This window comes from Daphnia pulicaria, chromosome 7 (assembly GCF_021234035.1).
Source record: "Daphnia pulicaria isolate SC F1-1A chromosome 7, SC_F0-13Bv2, whole genome shotgun sequence".
Lineage (NCBI taxonomy): Eukaryota > Metazoa > Arthropoda > Branchiopoda > Diplostraca > Daphniidae > Daphnia > Daphnia pulicaria.
Window position 1 is genome coordinate 13,577,034 of NC_060919.1, and position 19,508 is coordinate 13,596,541.

The 19,508-nt window shown below is 40.9% G+C and overlaps 7 protein-coding genes across 10 annotated transcripts in view; 3 read left to right on the forward strand and 4 right to left on the reverse strand.

Moving 5' to 3' along the window:
- Positions 1-70: 70 nt before the first annotated feature.
- LOC124350801 (protein spaetzle-like) lies at positions 71-930 on the forward strand. Its single transcript, XM_046801630.1, has 2 exons — positions 71-190; positions 254-930. The coding sequence occupies exons 1-2, from the start codon at positions 173-175 to the stop codon at positions 830-832; spliced, it is 597 nt and encodes a 198-aa protein (XP_046657586.1). The 5' UTR covers positions 71-172; the 3' UTR covers positions 833-930.
- LOC124350797 (group XIIB secretory phospholipase A2-like protein) lies at positions 255-1,893 on the reverse strand. 2 transcript variants are annotated; one of them, XM_046801626.1, is made up of 5 exons: positions 1,644-1,893; positions 1,518-1,585; positions 1,282-1,453; positions 1,057-1,220; positions 255-827 (listed from the first exon to the last, which is right to left on the reverse strand). In XM_046801626.1, exons 1-4 carry the CDS (start codon positions 1,891-1,893, stop codon positions 1,102-1,104), a joined length of 609 nt encoding a protein of 202 aa, XP_046657582.1. In that variant the 3' UTR covers positions 255-827; positions 1,057-1,101. The 2 variants fall into 2 exon arrangements, with proteins under 2 accessions (XP_046657582.1, XP_046657581.1); XM_046801625.1 differs by lacking the exon at positions 255-827 and having other exon boundaries at positions 934-1,220.
- Positions 1,894-2,070: 177 nt separating this feature from the next.
- LOC124350799 (group XIIA secretory phospholipase A2-like) lies at positions 2,071-3,497 on the reverse strand. Of its 2 annotated transcripts, XM_046801629.1 has the most exons (5): positions 3,235-3,497; positions 3,098-3,165; positions 2,862-3,033; positions 2,647-2,802; positions 2,071-2,529 (listed from the first exon to the last, which is right to left on the reverse strand). In XM_046801629.1, exons 1-4 carry the CDS (start codon positions 3,476-3,478, stop codon positions 2,690-2,692), a joined length of 597 nt encoding a protein of 198 aa, XP_046657585.1. In that variant the 5' UTR covers positions 3,479-3,497; the 3' UTR covers positions 2,071-2,529; positions 2,647-2,689. The 2 variants fall into 2 exon arrangements, with proteins under 2 accessions (XP_046657585.1, XP_046657584.1); XM_046801628.1 differs by having other exon boundaries at positions 2,071-2,802.
- A 169-nt stretch (positions 3,498-3,666) lies between these two features.
- On the forward strand, positions 3,667-5,292 carry LOC124350762 (programmed cell death protein 10-like). Of its 2 annotated transcripts, none has more exons than XM_046801594.1 (3): positions 3,667-3,745; positions 4,105-4,431; positions 4,496-5,292. In XM_046801594.1, the coding sequence occupies exons 2-3, from the start codon at positions 4,135-4,137 to the stop codon at positions 4,835-4,837; spliced, it is 639 nt and encodes a 212-aa protein (XP_046657550.1). In that variant the 5' UTR covers positions 3,667-3,745; positions 4,105-4,134; the 3' UTR covers positions 4,838-5,292. The 2 variants fall into 2 exon arrangements, with proteins under 2 accessions (XP_046657550.1, XP_046657549.1); XM_046801593.1 differs by lacking the exon at positions 3,667-3,745 and adding an exon at positions 3,757-4,039.
- Positions 5,293-5,511: 219 nt separating this feature from the next.
- On the reverse strand, positions 5,512-8,774 carry LOC124350632 (APOBEC1 complementation factor-like). The gene is made up of 10 exons (XM_046801423.1): positions 7,635-8,774; positions 7,381-7,558; positions 7,039-7,213; positions 6,716-6,977; positions 6,529-6,655; positions 6,386-6,457; positions 6,222-6,308; positions 6,112-6,162; positions 5,968-6,049; positions 5,512-5,897 (listed from the first exon to the last, which is right to left on the reverse strand). Exons 1-10 carry the CDS (start codon positions 8,048-8,050, stop codon positions 5,854-5,856), a joined length of 1,494 nt encoding a protein of 497 aa, XP_046657379.1. The 5' UTR covers positions 8,051-8,774; the 3' UTR covers positions 5,512-5,853.
- A 121-nt stretch (positions 8,775-8,895) lies between these two features.
- Positions 8,896-19,508, reverse strand: part of LOC124350559 (dynamin-1-like protein) — a 28,228-nt gene continuing 17,615 nt past the window's right edge. Inside the window, exons 3-13 of the mRNA XM_046801324.1 lie at positions 12,009-12,294; positions 11,790-11,934; positions 11,579-11,730; positions 11,243-11,510; positions 11,068-11,168; positions 10,689-10,999; positions 10,478-10,628; positions 10,203-10,418; positions 9,932-10,144; positions 9,568-9,859; positions 8,896-9,486 (exon numbers count right to left, since the gene is read on the reverse strand). Of these exons, the coding sequence (XP_046657280.1) occupies positions 9,218-9,486; positions 9,568-9,859; positions 9,932-10,144; positions 10,203-10,418; positions 10,478-10,628; positions 10,689-10,999; positions 11,068-11,168; positions 11,243-11,510; positions 11,579-11,730; positions 11,790-11,934; positions 12,009-12,110 (2,220 nt within the window). The 5' untranslated portion in view covers positions 12,111-12,294 and the 3' untranslated portion in view covers positions 8,896-9,217. The remainder of the gene's footprint in view (positions 9,487-9,567; positions 9,860-9,931; positions 10,145-10,202; positions 10,419-10,477; positions 10,629-10,688; positions 11,000-11,067; positions 11,169-11,242; positions 11,511-11,578; positions 11,731-11,789; positions 11,935-12,008; positions 12,295-19,508) is intronic.
- Positions 12,347-14,455, forward strand: LOC124350701 (N-glycosylase/DNA lyase-like). Its single transcript, XM_046801510.1, has 5 exons — positions 12,347-12,993; positions 13,061-13,417; positions 13,478-13,760; positions 13,835-14,029; positions 14,127-14,455. The coding sequence occupies exons 1-5, from the start codon at positions 12,908-12,910 to the stop codon at positions 14,262-14,264; spliced, it is 1,059 nt and encodes a 352-aa protein (XP_046657466.1). The 5' UTR covers positions 12,347-12,907; the 3' UTR covers positions 14,265-14,455.

Below are 19,508 nucleotides of genomic sequence, written 5' to 3' on the forward strand. Positions count from 1 at the left end.
AAGTTCCCATGCGTCCCATTATTCTTTACAAATATCGACTTCAACTGTTGTTCTCGCACACGGAGAAAGGTATATAAAGCTAGGTGCGGATGTCTTGGGACAAGCCAGACGCTTTTCAACGCTGATCCCAGCACAACCACACACATCTTGAAAGACAAATTGGAAATCGATAATGTCGTTTAAACTTATGGTAAGTTGATGCCAAATGATAACAAGATTAAACACATTAGTTATCTTTGGTTTACAACAACAGATCTTTGCCTCCTTGATGGCTGTCGCGATGGCCAATAAATCCCCTTCCAAACTAGGCTATCCAGTACCCAAGTACGAAGACGTGCCCCTCTGCGCCAAGAACTCGACGAAGCCGTGGTGTCTCGATGATGAAGTTTACCCCATCTACGACATCCAAAAGGCATTGAACAACTACTATCAAGAAGTCTTGGCGCTCTACAAGGACCTAAAGGCCATCACACCCAACTCGGTCGACGGACTGAAAGACTTGTCCGAAGAAACGTATCTGTGCCCGAGTTCTACCGCTTACGTTCAACCCATGCGAGCTGTCAATGTCGACGGAAAGTGGCGTGTTATTGTCAACAAAGTCGAGTCTTACAATTACCAGTTCACCCAGACGGCCCGCATAGAGGAATGTGACATCGCCATCGGTTCTTCGTGCCCATTGGTCCCTACTTGCTACGACTCCAAATGCGTCCAGAAGAACATTTTCCACCGATTCTTGGTCTTCGATCCCTACGATTATTACTTTCCCTTCGCCATTGAAAATTTCCAACTACCTGCTTCTTGCGGTTGTGTTGTTGGCGCCTATTTCCCTTAAAAAGCCAAGTGGACCCAGTTAATTTTACAAATAAATGTCATTAATATATTATGTCTAACTGAATTTCAATAAAAAAAAAAAAATCATTTGAAAAAGTTCGCAACGCATAATAAAATCAGTCGATTAAAAAAATTGAAGTCTACAGAGAATAGTTTGGAAATAGGAGTGAGAAGTAATTCAACTCTAGGAACATGCCAGGACGAGACCAATTCAAAATAAGTTACCGAAATTGCTGCACTACTAAATGTCCACCTCGATAGTTTTGCAGCTCACAGGTCCTGATGACTCATTCCAACACAACGACAGGCTTTTTTCTGGGCATTTTGATATGCTTTACAGCCGAAAGCTTGAGTAGCTGTGTACATCAATTTGGCAGCACCTTTACAAGCTTGAAATAAACAAAGTTTGTTTTGAAATATTCAAAGGAAAAACCGTCAACACTTACATACCTTTCAGTTCATTTACTGTCCATTCATGTTTCCTGCTTTTACAGACGCTGTAAAGACACGTTTTAAATTCGAGATCGCAAATATCTTTATCAGCGCCGCATTCATCGTAGCAATGATCGTGGACATTACAGCAATCCTCAAGCCCTTCGTCGGGTAGCAAATCCTTTTTCCACTGTACATTCAAACAATATTTTATTAGTAAAAGAATATACAAATTTATTAAGGTAGAAACTTACCTGATAACCAAAAGAACCACAGCCATTACTTTCGGAAATGAAATAAGGATTCGGCTGCCTCACACGACCTTCAATAGAAAACATGTTAAAAGAAGTGTTAATAGAAACTAGAGTAAGCCATTTTACCTGCTGGACATTCCTCGACGTAGCAATCCTCTTCAATCGTAGCGTCAATAATTTGTTTGATTGTGTCAAAGTCAGTCAACTCGTTCATCTTCTGGCTGATCGTGGAGAAAATTTGATCGCCCCAACCTACAATTGCGTCATGAGCACCGCCCTTTTTATCAATACTGGCGTGACATGCCATAAGTGTACATAAAATGGCCAAAAGGATCACAGTAGTTTTTATGAACAATAAATGTCTTGACTGCTCCATGGTAAAAAATGTAATGTTTTTGCCGGGGTACCGAAAAACGGCAGACTAAAACTGTTCGTCAATCAACCAGCGAGATAAGATAAGGACGAGATCCTGGCTTACTTCCGTTTTTCTGTTGATTATAGAAATGACATCACAATGACAGGAATTATTAATGCAATATCAAAACTTCTTTACCATGAATTGTTGCAAGAGAATCCATTCGCGGTGAATGGGCGAATCCAGAGTAAAACAAAAGGCAGCAAGTTTTCCACTTATTAACAAGACTAGATGAGCCTATAATAATTTAGTCAGGGGAAAACGCGATGAAGAATACAGAAGTACACACGAACTTAAGGACTGAGAGAGGCATTTAAAAAACTTTAGGAAAAGCGATGGATTTTTCTTTCGTTAATTAGTTTCCTTTTGGCAAACTGAAATATTAATTAATTATATACTTGAGTTTCACTAAAAAAACTTTTCCAGAGAATTTTTCTCATGTCATAATATACGGGAACATTTGGGTGGATTACTTGAAGGGATTCTGTTTTACTCCTTCCACTTAACTAACGGCGACCTCTTTGGTTCGAAAAGGAAACTGAAGAAATAAGGGAATTTGAAGAGAATCAAATAATGCATCAAACACGACCAAAATATCTAGAAAATGAAATTTAGAATGGAAGAAATTAGTCAAATTTTGTAAAACCTAAAACTAACACTTTATTATTTAATTCAATTATTTCTAATTTTGATTAGAAATGGAGGATTTTTTACAATGGATTTAATAGTTAAGCATATCATCACGAAATTTTTTTTTTCAGAATTCATCTCTTGCATAGCATTGACAGGCCTTATTCTGTGCTTCTCGATAAGCCTGGCATCCCAAAGCTAATGTTCCTGTGTACATTAACTTTGCAGTCCCTTTGCAGGCTGAACAGAAAAAGGACATTTACTAACATTTTTAGAAAAAAAATTATTTACATTATTACCTTTCATGAACAGCAATGATAATTCTTCTTCATGATATGAACATACTTTGTAGAGGCACTTTTTAAAATGCAAGTCACACAAATCTTTATCTGCTCCACAGTCATCATAGCAATAATCGTGGGTGTGACAGCATTCTTCTAACTCTTTTAAAGGCAGTTTTTCTTCTTTCCACTGATGATATTATTAGCACAAGATATTAAATAGAATCAGCACACACTAGGATTTCTTCATTTACCGTGTATCCAAATGATCCACATCCATTACTTTCTGGGATGTGCAAAGGATTTGCTTTTCTGATAAATCCTTCAACAAGAAACAGCATCAAGAAGATATTTTAATCCAAGCAAAATTTGTTTTTTTATTTAAATTAACCTTTTGGACACGTGTATGGCTCACAATCCTCATCGATAGTTGCGTCAACAAACTGTTCTACTACTTGAATCGTTTTGGCCAACTTAGCAAGCCCATCAAGCCCAGTATGCAAAAAACTTTTAAGGTTGTGCATTGCATCCTTGATTTCATCAAAATAACTTTTTTGTCCGTCGACAAATAAAGCAGAAATTGTCACGAATACTAAAAGAATTCTGAAAACTCTTGCTCTTGGAAATGATGACATTTTGAACTAGAGCGATAAGCGTTGCCAGTACGACTGTAAAAAAATTAAACAAAAAATTTATTTCACAAAAAAATATAAGAAATCAAATAATATTTTATAATTCAATTTCAATGTCAAAATCATTAAGTTATAAATATTACTAATTAATAATGAATATATTTATTGTGTTTCCTCATTTCAAACAAGGTTGCCTTTTGAAATGAAGTAACAGAGAACTACGTACGTCAGATCAGATGGTTGAGCGTTATTCCTTTTGCTTATTTATTTGTAAGTGATATGTTTTGTTTATCTTAGATCCAACTGTGAAATTACTACACTGGATATCTCTGTTTCCTTTTCCAAGGTTTTCTTACCTTGTTTAGTACAAACACTTGTTTAGTGGCTTACTTTGATTGAACTCATTCGATCTAGTCGATCAACACACTCGTATTTACTTTCTCTAGACAAGCTAGTTGTAGTTGTGTGTGCAATTTCTCAAGAAATTACGCGATATCCCTATGGAATTTAACTTCTAGTGACACTTATTCTTATTCCAACATCATGCTAAAGCATTTATCAAATGCATGTGACTTTTTTAAGGCTTAAAGTCGCAAACTGTATCTCAACTAATTATCTGTTTTAAATAGGTAATTAAAGTGGCAGAAGCTTCTACAAAGATGACTATGGGAGAAGAAAGCATGTTGTCTTCTTTAGTGTTGCCTATTTTGGTGGGCCCATCTCTGGTAAACTTGGAGAAACAAGATCCAGGTGCTGCCCAACTGCTGAAAGCTGCCTTTAGTAATGCCGAATCTGCCCATCCAGGCCTCTGCCACAGTTTCATTTTGGGACTGATGAAAAAGGCAGAATTGTCACAAAAAGTCAACATGAATGAGAGTCTTTTAAGAGTTCAAGGAGCAGCCTTGGATCAAGAATCACCTGATTACAGAATTAACCGCTCTGAAGATGCCTTTCAGGTAGTTTTGGCTCCACTTTAAATATCACAATTTCAAATACTCATGATAGCCCCTTACTGAACAGGAACTGTGTAAGAAGTCAGTTGGTTTGAAGAAGATCCTGAGTAGAATCCCTGATGAGATTGGAGACCGCAAAGCCTTTCTGGAGACTATTAAAGAAATTGCAAGTGCCATAAAGAAACTGCTTGACGCAGTTAATGAAGTGGCCGTCTACATAATATTCGGCTCGGGAAAACAGCGCCTGGAACAGCGAAAACGAGAATTCGTCAAGTATTCTAAACGGTTCAGCACGACGTTGAAAGAATATTTCCGCGATGGACAAGCAAATGCTGTCTTCCTGAGTGCCCTCTGCTTGATACAGCAATCCAATTTCATTATTACAACCGTTAAAGATTGTTGTGAATAAGTTTTGTTAAAAATCTTTCAAGCTGCGGTGAAGGTCGATGCTCGGAGACGTCGCAATTCGGTAGCGGTTTAAGTGGTGACACACACAGTCGTGAATATTTATATTTCAAAAAATAAAAACACAACTTAATCCGTTCTTTCATCGTTTTACACCGTCCATTTTCAGATCAGGTGTGAGTACCCTTGAGGGGGTTGTCTGCATCTCTTCATCCCATTTTTTTTCTCTCTCTCGTTATCTTATCATCCACAAAATCCTTATTGCTCGCCACCTCCTAGACCGCTCCTAATGATGAAATCCGTTGCATGTTATCCTAGCCCGACCTAACATTCCAGAGAATAAACATTGTTGAACTTTCTATAAGCAGTAATTATAAGCCTGTTTATATATATGCGGTGGTTTCGTGTTATATATATAGTTAAAAAGTATAGAATACACAGTATATCTTCGCAGTCTAACATAAATGTTGAGATTTTATTTGAATAATACAGACCAATTCAAATGTTCTAATCTTTTCTCTTTTGAGCTCCTGAAGAAACACCTTCGAATTTCAAATGTTTTCATTGGTTATTCTGTTAGACAGTTCTACTAGCAAAAGGAAGCATGTGTAGCTTTTGAGAGCAATATCATAAACGAAGGGATAACTGCACGAAGAGTATACGGCACAAATAAAAAAAAACTTGAAAAGTAAAATGTAATAAGGAAAAAAAAAACGAAGAAAGTTTCTTCCAATAACAAAACGAAAGTACGCTGTAAACTGGGAACGGTTTGGCAAGTCTCAATAATAAGCCATTTAAAACAAAAACAAAAAGTAGAGAAGAAATCTACTCGAACAAGTTCCGGAGGATTACGATAGCAATGATTGTTTAAAGTTGTTTAAGTAACCCAAGAAAATGACGTCATAGCAAGAAAGAAAGCTCGTAGTGTAAATTCTAGATTACACTGCAAATTATCAGTATTTTCCGCGTCAACTAGACTGGCGGAAAAGGACAATTTCCAGGGGGGGGGGGGGGGGGAATTTAAATAGAAAGATTTTCAACCTGAACAGACAGTGGAGTTTCACCTATGATCAAAAGTACAAATCCATTTATTATTGAGTGGATAACAGCATTCACTTGTAAAAGTATTTGTACCGTTATCAACCATCGTTTGATTCACATACGCGACTGCGCACCCAGTTATCGCCTGTTGTGCCTCTTTTTCCGTTTCGTAGGTCTATAAGGAAAATTCTGCATTAGAAACTTGCAGGTTAACAAGAACTTGTGAAATTAACTTACATCCGCAGAAGTGAACATGTTGTAAGGGAGGCCCATTTTCGGAATAGTTATCTAATTAAAATGATTTAGTGTCACCACTAATTAGTTTGACATTGTAAAATCAATATCACCTTGGCCAAATAACGTTCGTCTACGCCTTTGCGGAGTTCGATTATTGGCTCACCGAGATCGTACAATTGACACAAAGAATCGAGTATCTGTAATAAAAATTAAAAATTCGAATTGAAACAAGGACAAAACAAAATGGAAGGAGATAATCAAGTAAACTGGTGACCTTTACGTTATCAGTGTAACCTCCATTCGTCCAGGGCATGTACAGGTTCATGTGTGAGGTAGCAGCGCAAACCTAGAAACAAACAACAACTCAATTTTTAAAACCTCTTCACTACGATACACGATTAGATCATATCAAGTTACGGTATTTTCATTCCTCTGCTGACCGATGAAATTCGAAGTTGTTTGAGGTGGATAATCGTTGCAATATAAATTAATTGGTAATTGGTTGTGTCTGCGACCCGGCATCATGTAGTTATACAAGGTGTTCCTAATGAGCAGCAAACAATCAATTTAAACGTCTATTCAAAAGTGTTTCCGTTTCTTATACTGTTGGGGATAGAGCGGATAGGACGGATAAGCCTGGAGCGGTAGACCGTTTTGAGGTTGAATAACGCCAGGATGAGAGAAAGTGAAGTGTGGCCACATTTGTTGAAATGTTGTCGCTGGGTATCGTGTTTGACGAGTCATCCCCGAAGTAAACATCATAGTGGAGGAAGCTACCAATTTGTTTCGTGCGTTGCTACGTTTGGGCTTATCCCCGACTGGTTTCGCCCATGTAATTTGCATTTTGATCCCATTCAGCTCGCGATCTATTTAACAGACGACGGGTTATTCCTTAATAGGGAATAAGCATGTATGAGACTCTAATACCTTGAAGAGCATCCATGGCTTGCTGGGCCTGTGAACGGCTGCCAAAGTGAATGAATGCGAAATCATTTAAGATTTTCACTTTTTCAACGCCGCCATTGCCGGCCGTATCAAACAGCTCTTCCAATTCCTTCTCTTTCGTCGTTATCAACAGATTGCGGACGTAGAGCACACGCACCTGAATATTGCGGTTTGAATTACGATAAGTCAATGTTTAAAGGAGAATTTAATACGATAAGAAGGCCCCGTTAAGAGTATTGATAAAGCGGTGAATCATTTTATCGGCACTTTACTTGTTTTCTCATTCACCAAACAAACAAACGAAATGAAAATAGAAATTTTTACCTTGGACAGGATTTCTTCTTCGACTACGGGTTCGGGCTCTGCCCAGTCAACGGCCACGTTCTTCCCCCACAGCAGCAACCGATCCGGCAGGCATTTCCTACGAGCCAAAGCGGCAGCTCGATGCGATTCGTATTCGATGAAAGCAAATCCCCTGTTCTTCTTCTTGTCGGCTACTGAACTAAACTCACCAAAAATAAAAAATAAAGGTATTTAATTACAGGTGTAAATGTATGACTAATAGTAAACCTTTTTACCTGTAGAGAATAACGCGGACGACACCCTCTGTAATGCGTGACATTTCTTTGTGTATCTCCTCTTCGGATTTGTCTTTGGGTATTCCACCGATGAATAGGCGACAGTTGTCCATGGACCTGATGACACCAATGAATCGACCGGGTCGGATTTCGTAGCGATTCAATTTCTGGATGGCTTTGCCTGCGTCCGCTGGCGTTGCAAATGTCACAAAAGCGAATCCACGGTTCGTCTCATTCGTGTCCATCATTAGACGGATTTCGTAGACTGGGCCGACGGTTTGAAAGACGGGCAGGAGCTCGTTCTCCATTAGATCGCGGGGAATTTTCCCAACAAATACTTCTCCGCCTTTAGAGGGCGGTGGCCCTGTCCAGCCTTCTGGCGGCCCACCGTACCTCCTTTGTCCACTTCGCAACATGATATTTTACTAGAGAATCAGATTCGGACTGCAACCGGAGATTCACTAAAGACTCTCTCTCTCTTTCTCTCTAGAAAAGGATAAGTCTGTTGAGCTTCCGATCAGTTGACTGTACTCGAGAGAACTACAGTTGGGCACGTGAAAGCCGACGAGCTTCGAGTGATTTCCCTTATCTTTTTAACTGTGCGTGTGTATCTGCTGGGTGAGTGTGTGTGTGTGTGTCATTCGAGTGTTGGGAATTTTCGAGTCGCGGAAAGGAGAAAAAAAAAACACTCCCTCATTACGCTGATAACGTCTGATCACAAGGCTGTGCCTCATCTGAAAAACGAAGCTATTCAATTCACCCTGAAAAGAAGAAAATTAACCAGCCAAATGCTTTCACTCAAAATTAGGGAGGTGAACCGTGAAACACTTGAAAAGGAGTAATTCGTCCTGATTATTCGTCGTTATCGTTTCCTTGCCGACTAATCTCACGAAAATATCCCAAAAACCGGCCGGCGCGTCGACAGTTGGGCAACACAAAACACTGATGAAGGGAGGGGCTGGACTAGGGTTCTTTTTTTTATCGTCGCATTAAAGAAAAAAGATACAGCACTAGGCATTCGTAGAATTAACCGACGACGAGTCAATCGATGACGAATTTCCTACTGGATTAAAAATGGACGGTGATAAAAACATGCCGAAATCAAACATGACTGCGCAACTGGTTGCCCTTTACATGCTCCGAAGGCCAATTACAGAAAAAAAAAATAATAAACATCACTAAAATCTATTGGCAAAATTTTAAAAAAAAGGGATAAAAAGTTTTGTCTACAGTTGGAAATATTTTACGTTTTTCCCTCCCATCATTTCAACATTATTTTATTGTACTGAAAATAATAATTAAAAAAAAAAAGAATAACATACATCGGACTACATTTGTAAATGTGGAATGAAAAATACTAACTGGAGGAGGTTTTACGATTCTATGCCCATCTCTCAGATGTCTAATTCGCAAAATAGTTGGGAACAGACTACAACTGGACGAAAAAAAGGAGGGGGGAGCCCTAGGAAAATTTTAATTTTTTTTTGTATGAGCGATCGAGTGACAGAAGAAGAAAAAAAAAGACTAGATCACGTATAACGGAGAGCACACTACAATCGAAAAGAATTTAGAGAGTATAAACTTCACCAAAAATGGGTCTCCCGAATCTCGCCGATAATCACGCTGGCTCGTTGAAGTGCCTCGAGCATATCCGCAGCTTCTTTGCGGCGCTGAGCTATGTGCTCCGACTCGGCCAGCAATAAATCAATTTGATCGGGGCGATAGAGGTGAGTTACCAATTCCGACTGCAAGTTGTCCTTGACGTGATTGACCAGGAAGTGCATCACAGCTTTCGGCACGGAATCTTGGATCGATTTACGGACGATGTAAAAGTAGGTTTTAATCAGTCGCTCTAAGGAGGAGAAAAGATGAGTTGTTTTTTAATTGGGACGTCGTTCAACTGGAAAATATAAAGTTTGACGTAGTAGTATACCAATAACTTCACAATCCCTCTTCTCTCGCTCAGACAACTTCCGCTCGGGTTGGTGCACAGCTTCCGAGAGCAGATTCACCGGTTTCTGATGCCCGAAAGGGTTCTGAAGTGGAACGGGTGATGCGTGATGAGTAGGCGTCGCGGCCGGGGTGTTTTCGCCAGAATTATCGTTCATCATCAAGTCCTCTCGTCCGGCCGGAAGCAAATTGCTCAGCCAATTGGTTTGTTGCACAACAGGAGCACCGCCACCATTGCTATCAATTAACGAGACTGTTGTTTTCTGAACGCGAATCTGTCGATGGCAGCAACAACATCTTTTGTGACGGACAAAACTTTTGGAATCAAAATGTTATCGAAATCGTACTTCTCTAGACGGAGAAGCCTCGCCGTTGGGAATAGCCGGAGGGAAGAGCACTGGTTGTTTTTTCGACGAAACTTGTCTGGATGGTTGAACTTTTTGAGAGACCGGCTCTTCAATGTGAGAATGCATTAGTGTCGAGACGAGCGAAGCTTCACGGTGAAAGTCGGGGTGTTTGGTGTTGATATAAGCCAGCTCAATGGCGACAAGGTTTTCAACCTAAAACAACAAACGTGATTCAATCAGAGCGGACAACAAGTTTACCCCCGGTATTTACCATGATGTTGGTGGGAGGAAGACGCTGTCTCAACAGTGTAGTGACTACGTCAACAATTTTCTCGTGAAGTTTAGGGAAGCGAAGCATTTCCTGTTGAACTTCCGTGCCGCAATGTTGAATGATTCTTTGCATCTCCTCGTGAACCAATTCAATGCACCGCAGCGAAGGATCTTCGAGGCGGCGAATTTGACGTTTCACCAACAATTCAAAAGAAACCTTGGAAAATAAATCAGGTTAATGCATTGCATGATGAATAGAGGACAAGTTTGTTTTACCTCTGGGACAAATAAGGCAGGCCTTGGACCTGTTGCATTGCGAATAGCAGTGAGTATATCTAATGTGGTTAAACCAGATAGTGGGTGAATAGAATCTAAAGTCCTTCCAAAAGTTTCGTGGAAGATGTAACAAATCCTCGCACCACCACACCTGCAAGACTTAACTATTAGCGAGAATTCAGTTTGTCGAGAATTGATGAATGTCACTCACAGTTCGGTGGTTTCAATATTCCTGGCCGTGCCTTCGATCGTGGCGCAATACGACGAGGCAAACTTGGTGATGATTTGAAGCAAAGTTTGACTTTTATCTCTGACTTGATCTCCATACGAGTGAAGTAGCGCTTGAAATTGTGACATCATCAAATTGACTCTTGTTTTGAGCTCAGGGAGGCAGTCGCGGATGTGGTGCATCAAGAGTCGTTGCAGGGTTTTCCCCAAGTAGGCCGTTCCGTTGCGGGTAGCCAAAGTGGGATAGCGGCGCTGGAGAAAGCTCATTTCATCTTTTAACGCTTCTTCGATGCTCTGGTTTACATAGAAAACGTTACTTCTTCAGAAAACCAATCAATGTGTATATAGCACCGAGCATTTACTTTGTTATTTTGTATGTCTTTTTGAGACCGGTTGACTAATCCAATAATGCCGAGTTTAACTGGAATAACTCTGCCACACAGGACATCTATGGCATCCGTTCCTGAAAGAAATAAAAAATTCAAATTTTAAGCCCCAGCTGAAGAGAAAATTGAAATTGAAACATTAAAAACTCACCTGCATCCATGAGATCTAACTTGGTCATGACAGCTAATGTTCTCCTACCCTCTGGATCAACTTCTCTTGCAAGTTTGAGGGCTTCAGAAGTAGCCAAATCTGTCGTGGCTGGAGTGACAGCCAAAATCAAGCTGTTGGGATTGCTGACAAAACTAAAAATCAGTTCATAAATTTTTGCTTCAATATCCTCTGGTTGGTCCCCAACTGGAACTTTTGTGATTCCAGGAAGATCGACAAGTGTAAGATTGACTACTTTAGTAGAGTACACCTGGACAATGACATTAGATCACAGTTAATACAGGGGCAATAACAAAGAAATGGAGTCTAATCAATCACCTTCAAGCTCATGGGCTCATGGGCTATTCCCTTGTTGTGCCCTGCTACCCGATCAGTTTCATGTTCAATTTCGCTCAAGACTTCCCTAAAGTCTGTAAATATTTTGTTTTTAAGATGCAGAAACTTTGCCCATTCTTCCAAGTGTAGTGTCCCTGAAAATATTGACCTTGAAATAATTGCAATGAGATAAAAAGAGTATTGCACAAACAACCTTCATCTGCAGAGCGATGTTCTTTATCTTCTAGTGGGGTATAAATAAGTTGGAGGACTAAAGGTCGTCGTGTAACAATTCCAGTTCCTCTGGGTAAGAATGTTCGGCCTACAAGCCCTTCAATGACTGAACTTTTTCCTGAGCTCTAAAAGAACAAAATTTACAATTATTTATTGCCTTAAAGACGGAACTGAATCGAGAAAAAAAATTTTACTGTACCTGCGTGCCGACAACAACAATCTGTGGTAACTGAATCGTATCGGCTCCGACTGTGTGAAAAACATCTTGCAGTTTGTTAATGACAGGAATTAATTGTTCCATGCTTAATAAGATCGGCTTGTTCACCACACGTGAATATATTTGAACGTGGGGTTCTAACTAATCCCTATATAACTTCAGTGTACGTTATTAACAGTTTTCCGCTCTTTATTAAGCAGACAACGGTAGACCAATGAAAGAACTAGACGATGGCCACCTGGCGGTCTCGATAGAAACTGATCATCAGCTGCAATATTATAAAAAATGTGAAATTATGAAAAAGAAAATAATATGCTGATTCCAAAAAAAGGAGAAATCCGCTTCAGGTATTGCGACAGTAAGGAAATAGTTTGATGACGAAAATCAATTTTTGCGGCAACTCAATGCGCCAAACTGAAGGGCATGGAAAGCAGAACGAAAGGGGGAAGTCGGAATCAATAAAAAAATGAAAAAAATGATAACGCATATCTACATTATTTGATGTTCTCTTGCTGCTGCTTTATAAAAATGGCTCAAGGTGTATAACACACGCTTAAGTGCAGTTAGATAAAAAAATATTTTTATGGCCCATAAAATTATTATTTCTTTTTTAAGAACGTCAGTTGCAAAGATGAATAAGAATTTATTACCTCGCCCAAGAAATAATTAGATCAACTAAAATTACTGGCTTGATAATCAATAATAACCCGAAAAAATATAGGGCGGCGGAATGTTGTAATCGGGCAATCCCGTTAACTATTGTTTATGTTTTCAAACTAGCAGACGATAAAACTCGGTTCGAGTCAGTTTTAAGTCAAATGTGTCTTTCACGTCAACTCATAAATAAATAATCCCTTGAGCTTTTTTTAACGTCTATTCCAATGGCAGCAACATCAATAATGAAAATACCGTGTAAAATGGCAGAACTGTCCCTGGATATTTCACTGAATTGTGGACAGAGTTTCAGGTTGGGGAAAAAAGTACATGGATAATCTGTCGGCTATGATTTGAAAACATGTTTTTAAAATTCTCAGGTGGAAAAAATCCCTCACTGGCGAGTGGATTGGTGTGTTGGGAGGCTATTTGTGGCTAATGACTCAGGATGAGACTTGCATCAATTATCGTGTTGTCCAACCCTCAGTGAAAATTGAACCAGCATCGAGCCCATCAGCCGTAAAGACAGAGTTGAAGGAATGTATTGATTACGAACACATACTCAAAGACTACTTTCAATTGGATATTGATTTGGAAAGTCTTTACAGGCAGTGGTCACTAGCTGATCCAAATTTCAATCAAGTAGCCAAGAATTTTGCAGGTGTGCGAATGCTGAGGCAGGACCCGGTCGAAAATCTGTTTGCATTCATTTGCTCGTCAAACAACAACATCCAGAGGTGTTTTTCCAAAATAATTTCTCGAATGTATAAAGTATAAAAATGTTGTTCCATTCCCAGAATCACAGGCATGGTTGAAAAATTGTGTGAAAACTATGGAAATCAATTATTGACGCACGAAGACGTTGCCTATTATTCATTTCCAGCGCTGGAATCGCTAGCCGCTGACAAAGTGGAATCTCGATTGAGAACTCTGGGCTTCGGTTACCGGGCCAAATTTATCCAACAGTCTGCAGCCAAGATTGTCGAAAACGGTGGCAGAGATTGGCTCATGAATTTGAGAAAAGTTTCCTACCCTGAAGCTAAAACTGCCTTGATGACTCTACCAGGAATAGGCGCAAAGGTATATCAGACATTTCATTTATTTTTTAAATTGAAAATTTATTATTTTTATTTTATTTTATTTAAAAAAAAAAGGTGGCTGACTGCATCTGTTTAATGTCGCTGGATCACAGTGTTGCAATCCCGGTGGACACGCACGTCTTCCAAATCGCCAAGGCCAGCTACGTGCCGCACCTGAGCCAAACGAAAAGTGTGACGGACAAGGTCTACAAAGAGATCAGCGCTCATTTCCAATCTCTGTTTGGACCGTACGCTGGATGGGCCCATTCGGTATGACAACACCTTTTTATTTTATTTTTCAAAATAAATTTGTCTGTCGGACGCGATTGAAATTTTAAATAATCAAATTCAAAATAAAAAAAAACAGGTTCTTTTCAGCGCCGACTTGCGCCATCTGAAAGCCGAGCCGTCACCGGCCAAGAAAAGGAGCCGTGAAAAAAGTCAAGACGTCAGCAGCAAAGAGAAGCCGAAAAAAGATGAAATCCGCCGCAAGTCTAAGAAATGATGGTCGTCGTCGTCGTCACATATGTTTGTTGTAACGGCCGAGACATTTATGTTTTTAAATGATCTGTTTGTTTGCGTACATTGTAAACTAGGGAAAATACGAAGAAAATGTTATTTTGTCAAAGGAAATGGACTTGATTGATGATGCCCGGCCAAGTAAAGCCCCTCGGAATATAGAAAGAAAAACACACAGTCCGTGATTAATGGACTTATCACATCTTTTTTTAGCTTCTTCTTTTTTTCTAATAAGAATAATAAGACGGGTGCTCTGTAATGCCTTGAGGCTCTCTGGTCTTTTCCAGTTGCCTACCCTCCACACCGAATGCGCGCCAAAGTCTTTAAATGGATTAATAAAATACCAAAAAAGGAAAGAAGCAGATTGGGTCGCCGGAAGGTTTATTTCACGCCGATTAAACGTCTCGGCGTCTTTAACAGGATCGGACAACTTTAGACTATTTTATCTCTACAACAACAACAAGAGTACGAACGTATTGCCTGCTGGTTCGTACTGTATGTGTTTTGCTTTCTGTGATCTCGGCAGAGTGCTGCTGCTGCCCAGGGTCTTTTATTTTTTGTCCTCTCGCCCTTCTAGATGGGGGGGTGGGCTTAACAGTCGGCGAGATGGATACAAGACTCCGATGCTGGTCTCTATGGCAACTCCCTTTTCCATCCGCACAAGGATCACAGACGTACACGAGAGAAAAAGAAGAATGAGAGAGAGCCCAGGCAACTCACCTCAACGACTATTGATCGCCCAGTCTCTTGCTCTGTACACACTACACCACCGTCGCAGTAGTACCTCCTATTATGATTGGCCCTATCCCCCCCTTCCTCAATGCAGTGGCCAGGCAAAGAATTTCGACTATTTTTTCATCAGAAATAAATAAGAAAAAATGTCTCTATGGTTTTAATCTTTTTCGCCAAAAATGTTTGGGGCTCATCTCTCCCCCTCAGTTTTTATATCCCCCCAAAGAATCAAAATTGTCAAAAGTCTTTTTTGGAATGAAAATGGAGAGAGGGGTGATGTGTGTGAGTTAGTTTTAGGTGTGGGACTTGTGTACAACACAAGGATCTAGCTAGTCTACAGAGACACAAATCCACAGCTGAACACAAGAGAGAACCTTTTTTTGTGTGTGCCCAGTGAATGAATGAGAGGGGGTCTGCTGCTCCTGCTCCCAATGATAAATGGCCCCCAATATTTATATCATCTCTACTTTATATGAAGAAGAAGAAAGAAAAGAGATGCTGAGCCAGCACTGCTGGGCCTCTTTTTGTATGTGTCGGGAGCATTTTTGGGAAGGGAGAGAGCGACCGACTGGTGTGTTTCACGTGTCATCGGGCCCTGGAGGACCCTGCAAAACATACAAGATCCATCGACGTACTACAATAGACGAGAGAAAGAAAAGAGCCGTACATGTATAGCAGCTCTAGCCTAGGACTAGCTGAGAGTAACTGGGCTGGGGTGTCTGTCGATCCTATTAAAAGGGAATTCCCTCAACGGGGACCTTAGATTAATGGTGTCATCTCTTCTATTACATTCTTCTTCTTTTCTTTATTCCTTTTTTTATTTTTTGGAGGTTGGTCGTCTTGTTCTTTCTCATTCGACGCCACAGAGATGGAAGGCGATCAAAGTCCGACGTGGGAAATGGAGACAAGTCAGCAGGGTCGCCTTTTCATCTTCCAGCTCAGCACAAATCGAAAAAATAAAAAAAAGATCCAGTGCAAACCGAAAAAGGGCTCGCACACACAGACACAACATTATCATATATATTAAACGACGACGCATTCTCTAGACCCCCCAAAATAATAAACCACACCCTTCTATTTATATGGTAGAGAGAGGAAGCAGTATGTAGTACAAAAGAACATTGAGGATCGATTTTCTACGCGTAGACGTGCACAAGTCAAAAATAGACGGAACAAATTCCAACGGACGGTGTACTAGATCGGCGGCGTCAAGTGTTTAGCAGCTTCAAAAGTTTTTTACTTTTTTAAAATTGAAAATAAAATGAGAAAAACAGTTTCATAAACAGGCCGGGGCCTTCTGGATTTTTCCGTCGAACAAAAATTCCAGTACGTGGGGCAATAAGGTCGGGGGATTTAACGGTCAAGAGTCTCTCCCAACATTTATTTGATGCCTCCATTTCTTTCTTATTTCTTTCGGGGCTAAGCTCTTTATTTATCTAGGTGCAAGTGAGAAAAAGTCACAAGCTTTTTTCTCTTTTCTCTACTTCTTCTTCTGGTAATATTGGGAGTTTATAATCCGATGGCGAGGTGTTTGGACCACGTTTTCTGCCCAGCTACGACAGATTGAAATAAATAACTGGGTGTGTGTGTCAAAGGCAGAGAGCTGCTATAGCTATTGTCGCTGGGGCGTTGTTCCTCTTCTCTCAAAATGTCTATTGACGTTAAATCTAAATGCAATACAACTTGTAATAATATGGGCCGGATGGATAGGAACGCTCGGAGAGTGATTAATTGGAAAGCTCCTCGTCTAGGAGCAGCAGGAGCAGCTTGGTTCTTGTGTCTATTGAGTTTTTGAATAGGCAAAACGGGTGGAAATGGTACGGTGGATGGGGGGGATGGATCCTTTTGTTTGCTGGGCTCCTTTCTTATAGTCAATGCTCATCGCTTGATTCACACATTATACAAGAGAGTGGAGGAGGAGGAGGAGAAGCGAGGCAATGGCGATTTTCCAGGCTCCGCTCATCGCACACATGAATATAGTCAGTCGGTTCGTTCAATTAATGATCTACTATTTCGTAGAGGGAGAGCGGGAGAGAATGGCGAAAGGAGCTCGTTACGCTACCCGACGGCATTTGCAGTTGGCACAGTCATTATAAAAGCGACAGTTGCAGTGCTGCTGCTCGCCCAGAAATATATATTTTCAATGGCCCTTCTATACTCCACTGGTAGTAGTTCCTTGATTTTCTTTTGTTTCCAGCCTCTCCTCCCCTAAGTAAAAGCGTCTTCTCCCGTTTTTCAAGTGACTCTTGATAATCTCCCGACGGCAGACTCTCTCCCTCTCTCTCCTCCCGCCGACGAAGACGACGTAGTCCCCAGCTCGACTTTTGTGCCGGGAGCAACAAACAATTGATTCCAACTCTCTCTCTCTCCCCCCCCCCCCCCCCTCCAGCCCGTTTGGAGAGAGACGGACGGACTCGGCTCTTTCCTCTTTCCTCCCGGCACACACACACACGACGATCCCTAAAGGCGATTCAGTGTCCAAACAGCCGAGAAAATCCCGTCGTCCTGGTGGCTCTCTCTCTGCTGGGCTCTCCTCAAATTGTATTTTGCCCGGCAAAGTAATCAGATCCCGCCGCCCAGTCTTAATATGCACCCATTTACGTTTACATGTATAGAGAGACATGGGAGGAACGATTCTAATTGGTTAGACGCTCAAAGACACGAAAGCCATTAGAAATGGCATCCATCCGTCCCGTCCCGTCCCACTTGTGTGCGGATGGATGGATGGATTGGATGCTGGAATTCAATTCAACCACACAGCCGCCCAGGGGTAGTATAGGAGTAGGTTGGATACTTTTTTCGGGTTATCTGTATTTGTGTGTGTGTGTTTGCCATGTCCAATCGGCCGTGTCGATCTTTTTCTGTTTGAGAGAAAAGAAAAAAGTTGCTGGACATGAACTGTGCAAACACACTCCACCAGGAGGAGGAGGAGGGCGACGGACCACTTGGCAGTGGTGGTGGTGGGGGGTGAAAAATCTCTCACACTCTTCGCCTTGGCAAGCAATTGATAAGTCATTCAAATAAACTACAAGAAAATAAAGAAGAAGAAAAAGGTTTTTTTGAGATTTTAGCGCAGTCCCGCGAAATATTTTTCAAAAGGGGGAGATAACATTTGGTGCCAGTTGGTCAATATTTTGACACCGGCCAGGCAGGTGCTGCTTTTTATTTAAATAAAGAAATTTCCATTTTAGGTAATAATAATTTTGAAAAAAAGATTTTTATTTTGTTGGGTGAGAGCATCTGGCGCCAGTTTCTCTCTAATTCAAAATGAAATCCGAGTCGTTTTTCTTTTCGGTAGGTTTTACGCCATTGAATTGAAACGGAACAAAAAAAAAAGTGATGGAAATGTTCAAATGAGCGAAACTTGATTCGACGGCAGACCACGCCCCCTACCTCACCAGTCGCAAAAGCGGAACTATTTCCGGTTGCGGTTTTTCTTGTTGGCCAAATGAATTGAAAATGAAAGAGAGAGGGGGGGGAAAACAACAAAACACATTCGTACGTACGAGTGGTGGTGGTGGGCGGAGTAGCACGTGTCGCACGTCCTCCTCCGCACAGCACACATCCTACCAAACGTACAGCTACGGATGACTGGACAACTTCTTCTCTTTTGGCTCCTAATCAACTCCTCCCCCTTTCACCCACCCACCTACCCACCCAGTAACTATACAACGGAGGAATGTAATGGGAAGCATCTGCCCTTTGACACTTTTGACTAAATAATTCAATAAGTGGATGAGATAAAAAAAAAATGTTCGATCGAAGAAAAATGGCCGGGATGATGAACTGTTTTGTCCCATTGGAGTGAGCCGACGTTGTCCGCGTCGGTGTGTCGCGGCTGGGCCGGGGCTGGGCGACTATCGGTGAAATAAATCACTGTCACGCGATTAGTTACACAACAGACAAGACGGGCGGGACGGTTAGGTAGTAGTAATACACACAACGTCGTGTGTTGTTGTATACCAGAGGCTTAAGCCCAAGCTGCTGTCTCCCAACTATTTATAGGAGCCGACATCTTTTTTCCTTATTTCTTCCAGGACGGAACATGTTGAAGGCTCTCCCGACATCTTTTTTCTTTTCTATCTTTTTGTAAAAAATTTCGATGGAACGAGAGATGCTCCGGCCGACGCGTGGAATATATGAAAAGATACACACACACACAAGACAACACACACACACATAAAGGTGTGGTGGAATATTCCAAAAAAGCAAATATAAACAGAGATCCCATTCGTTTCTTATAAAAGATATTCCTCGTGAGGGAGAACGTTGTGCAAACCGATCAATATGAGACGACGACGACGACGCTGGTGGTGGTGCTGGTACGAAGGGCGCCAGGCTCAAAAAATACAAGACAAACAAAACACCTTCTCCTTATTCTTTTTTCCCCAGTTGAAGACAAAATATTCTTCGCCCCCTTACAAGACACAATCTAGACTCTCTGTACACACAACAGACAAATGTCTAAGAGGCTTATCTGTCGACTCAATCAGCGAAA

Bases quoted from the DNA above. Each gene is read 5' to 3' on its own strand.
- LOC124350797 (XM_046801626.1), bottom strand. From the start codon at position 1,893: ATGGAGCAGTCAAGACATTTATTGTTCATAAAAACTACTGTGATCCTT. The intron at 1,586-1,643 runs GTAAAATGGCTT...TTTCTATTGAAG, and splicing joins CGTCGAGGAATGTCCAGCAG to GTCGTGTGAGGCAGCCGAAT. The intron at 1,221-1,281 runs GTATGTAAGTGT...GTTTATTTCAAG, and splicing joins GACAGTAAATGAACTGAAAG to CTTGTAAAGGTGCTGCCAAA.
- LOC124350762 (XM_046801593.1), top strand. From the start codon at position 4,019: ATGCTAAAGCATTTATCAAAT. The intron at 4,040-4,104 runs GCATGTGACTTT...TGTTTTAAATAG, and splicing joins TGCTAAAGCATTTATCAAAT to GTAATTAAAGTGGCAGAAGC. The intron at 4,432-4,495 runs GTAGTTTTGGCT...CTTACTGAACAG, and splicing joins GCTCTGAAGATGCCTTTCAG to GAACTGTGTAAGAAGTCAGT.
- LOC124350799 (XM_046801629.1), bottom strand. From the start codon at position 3,478: ATGTCATCATTTCCAAGAGCAAGAGTTTTCAGAATTCTTTTAGTATTC. The intron at 3,166-3,234 runs GTTAATTTAAAT...TTCTTGTTGAAG, and splicing joins GCCATACACGTGTCCAAAAG to GATTTATCAGAAAAGCAAAT. The intron at 2,803-2,861 runs GTAATAATGTAA...TTTTCTGTTCAG, and splicing joins ATCATTGCTGTTCATGAAAG to CCTGCAAAGGGACTGCAAAG.
- LOC124350701 (XM_046801510.1), top strand. From the start codon at position 12,908: ATGGCAGCAACATCAATAATGAAAATACCGTGTAAAATGGCAGAACTG. The intron at 12,994-13,060 runs GTTGGGGAAAAA...TAAAATTCTCAG, and splicing joins AATTGTGGACAGAGTTTCAG to GTGGAAAAAATCCCTCACTG. The intron at 13,418-13,477 runs GTGTTTTTCCAA...TTCCATTCCCAG, and splicing joins TCAAACAACAACATCCAGAG to AATCACAGGCATGGTTGAAA.
- LOC124350632 (XM_046801423.1), bottom strand. From the start codon at position 8,050: ATGTTGCGAAGTGGACAAAGGAGGTACGGTGGGCCGCCAGAAGGCTGG. The intron at 6,458-6,528 runs GTAACTTGATAT...GTTTGTTTCTAG, and splicing joins AGCAGAGGAATGAAAATACC to GTTTGCGCTGCTACCTCACA. The intron at 6,309-6,385 runs GTCACCAGTTTA...TTTTTATTACAG, and splicing joins GTTACACTGATAACGTAAAG to ATACTCGATTCTTTGTGTCA.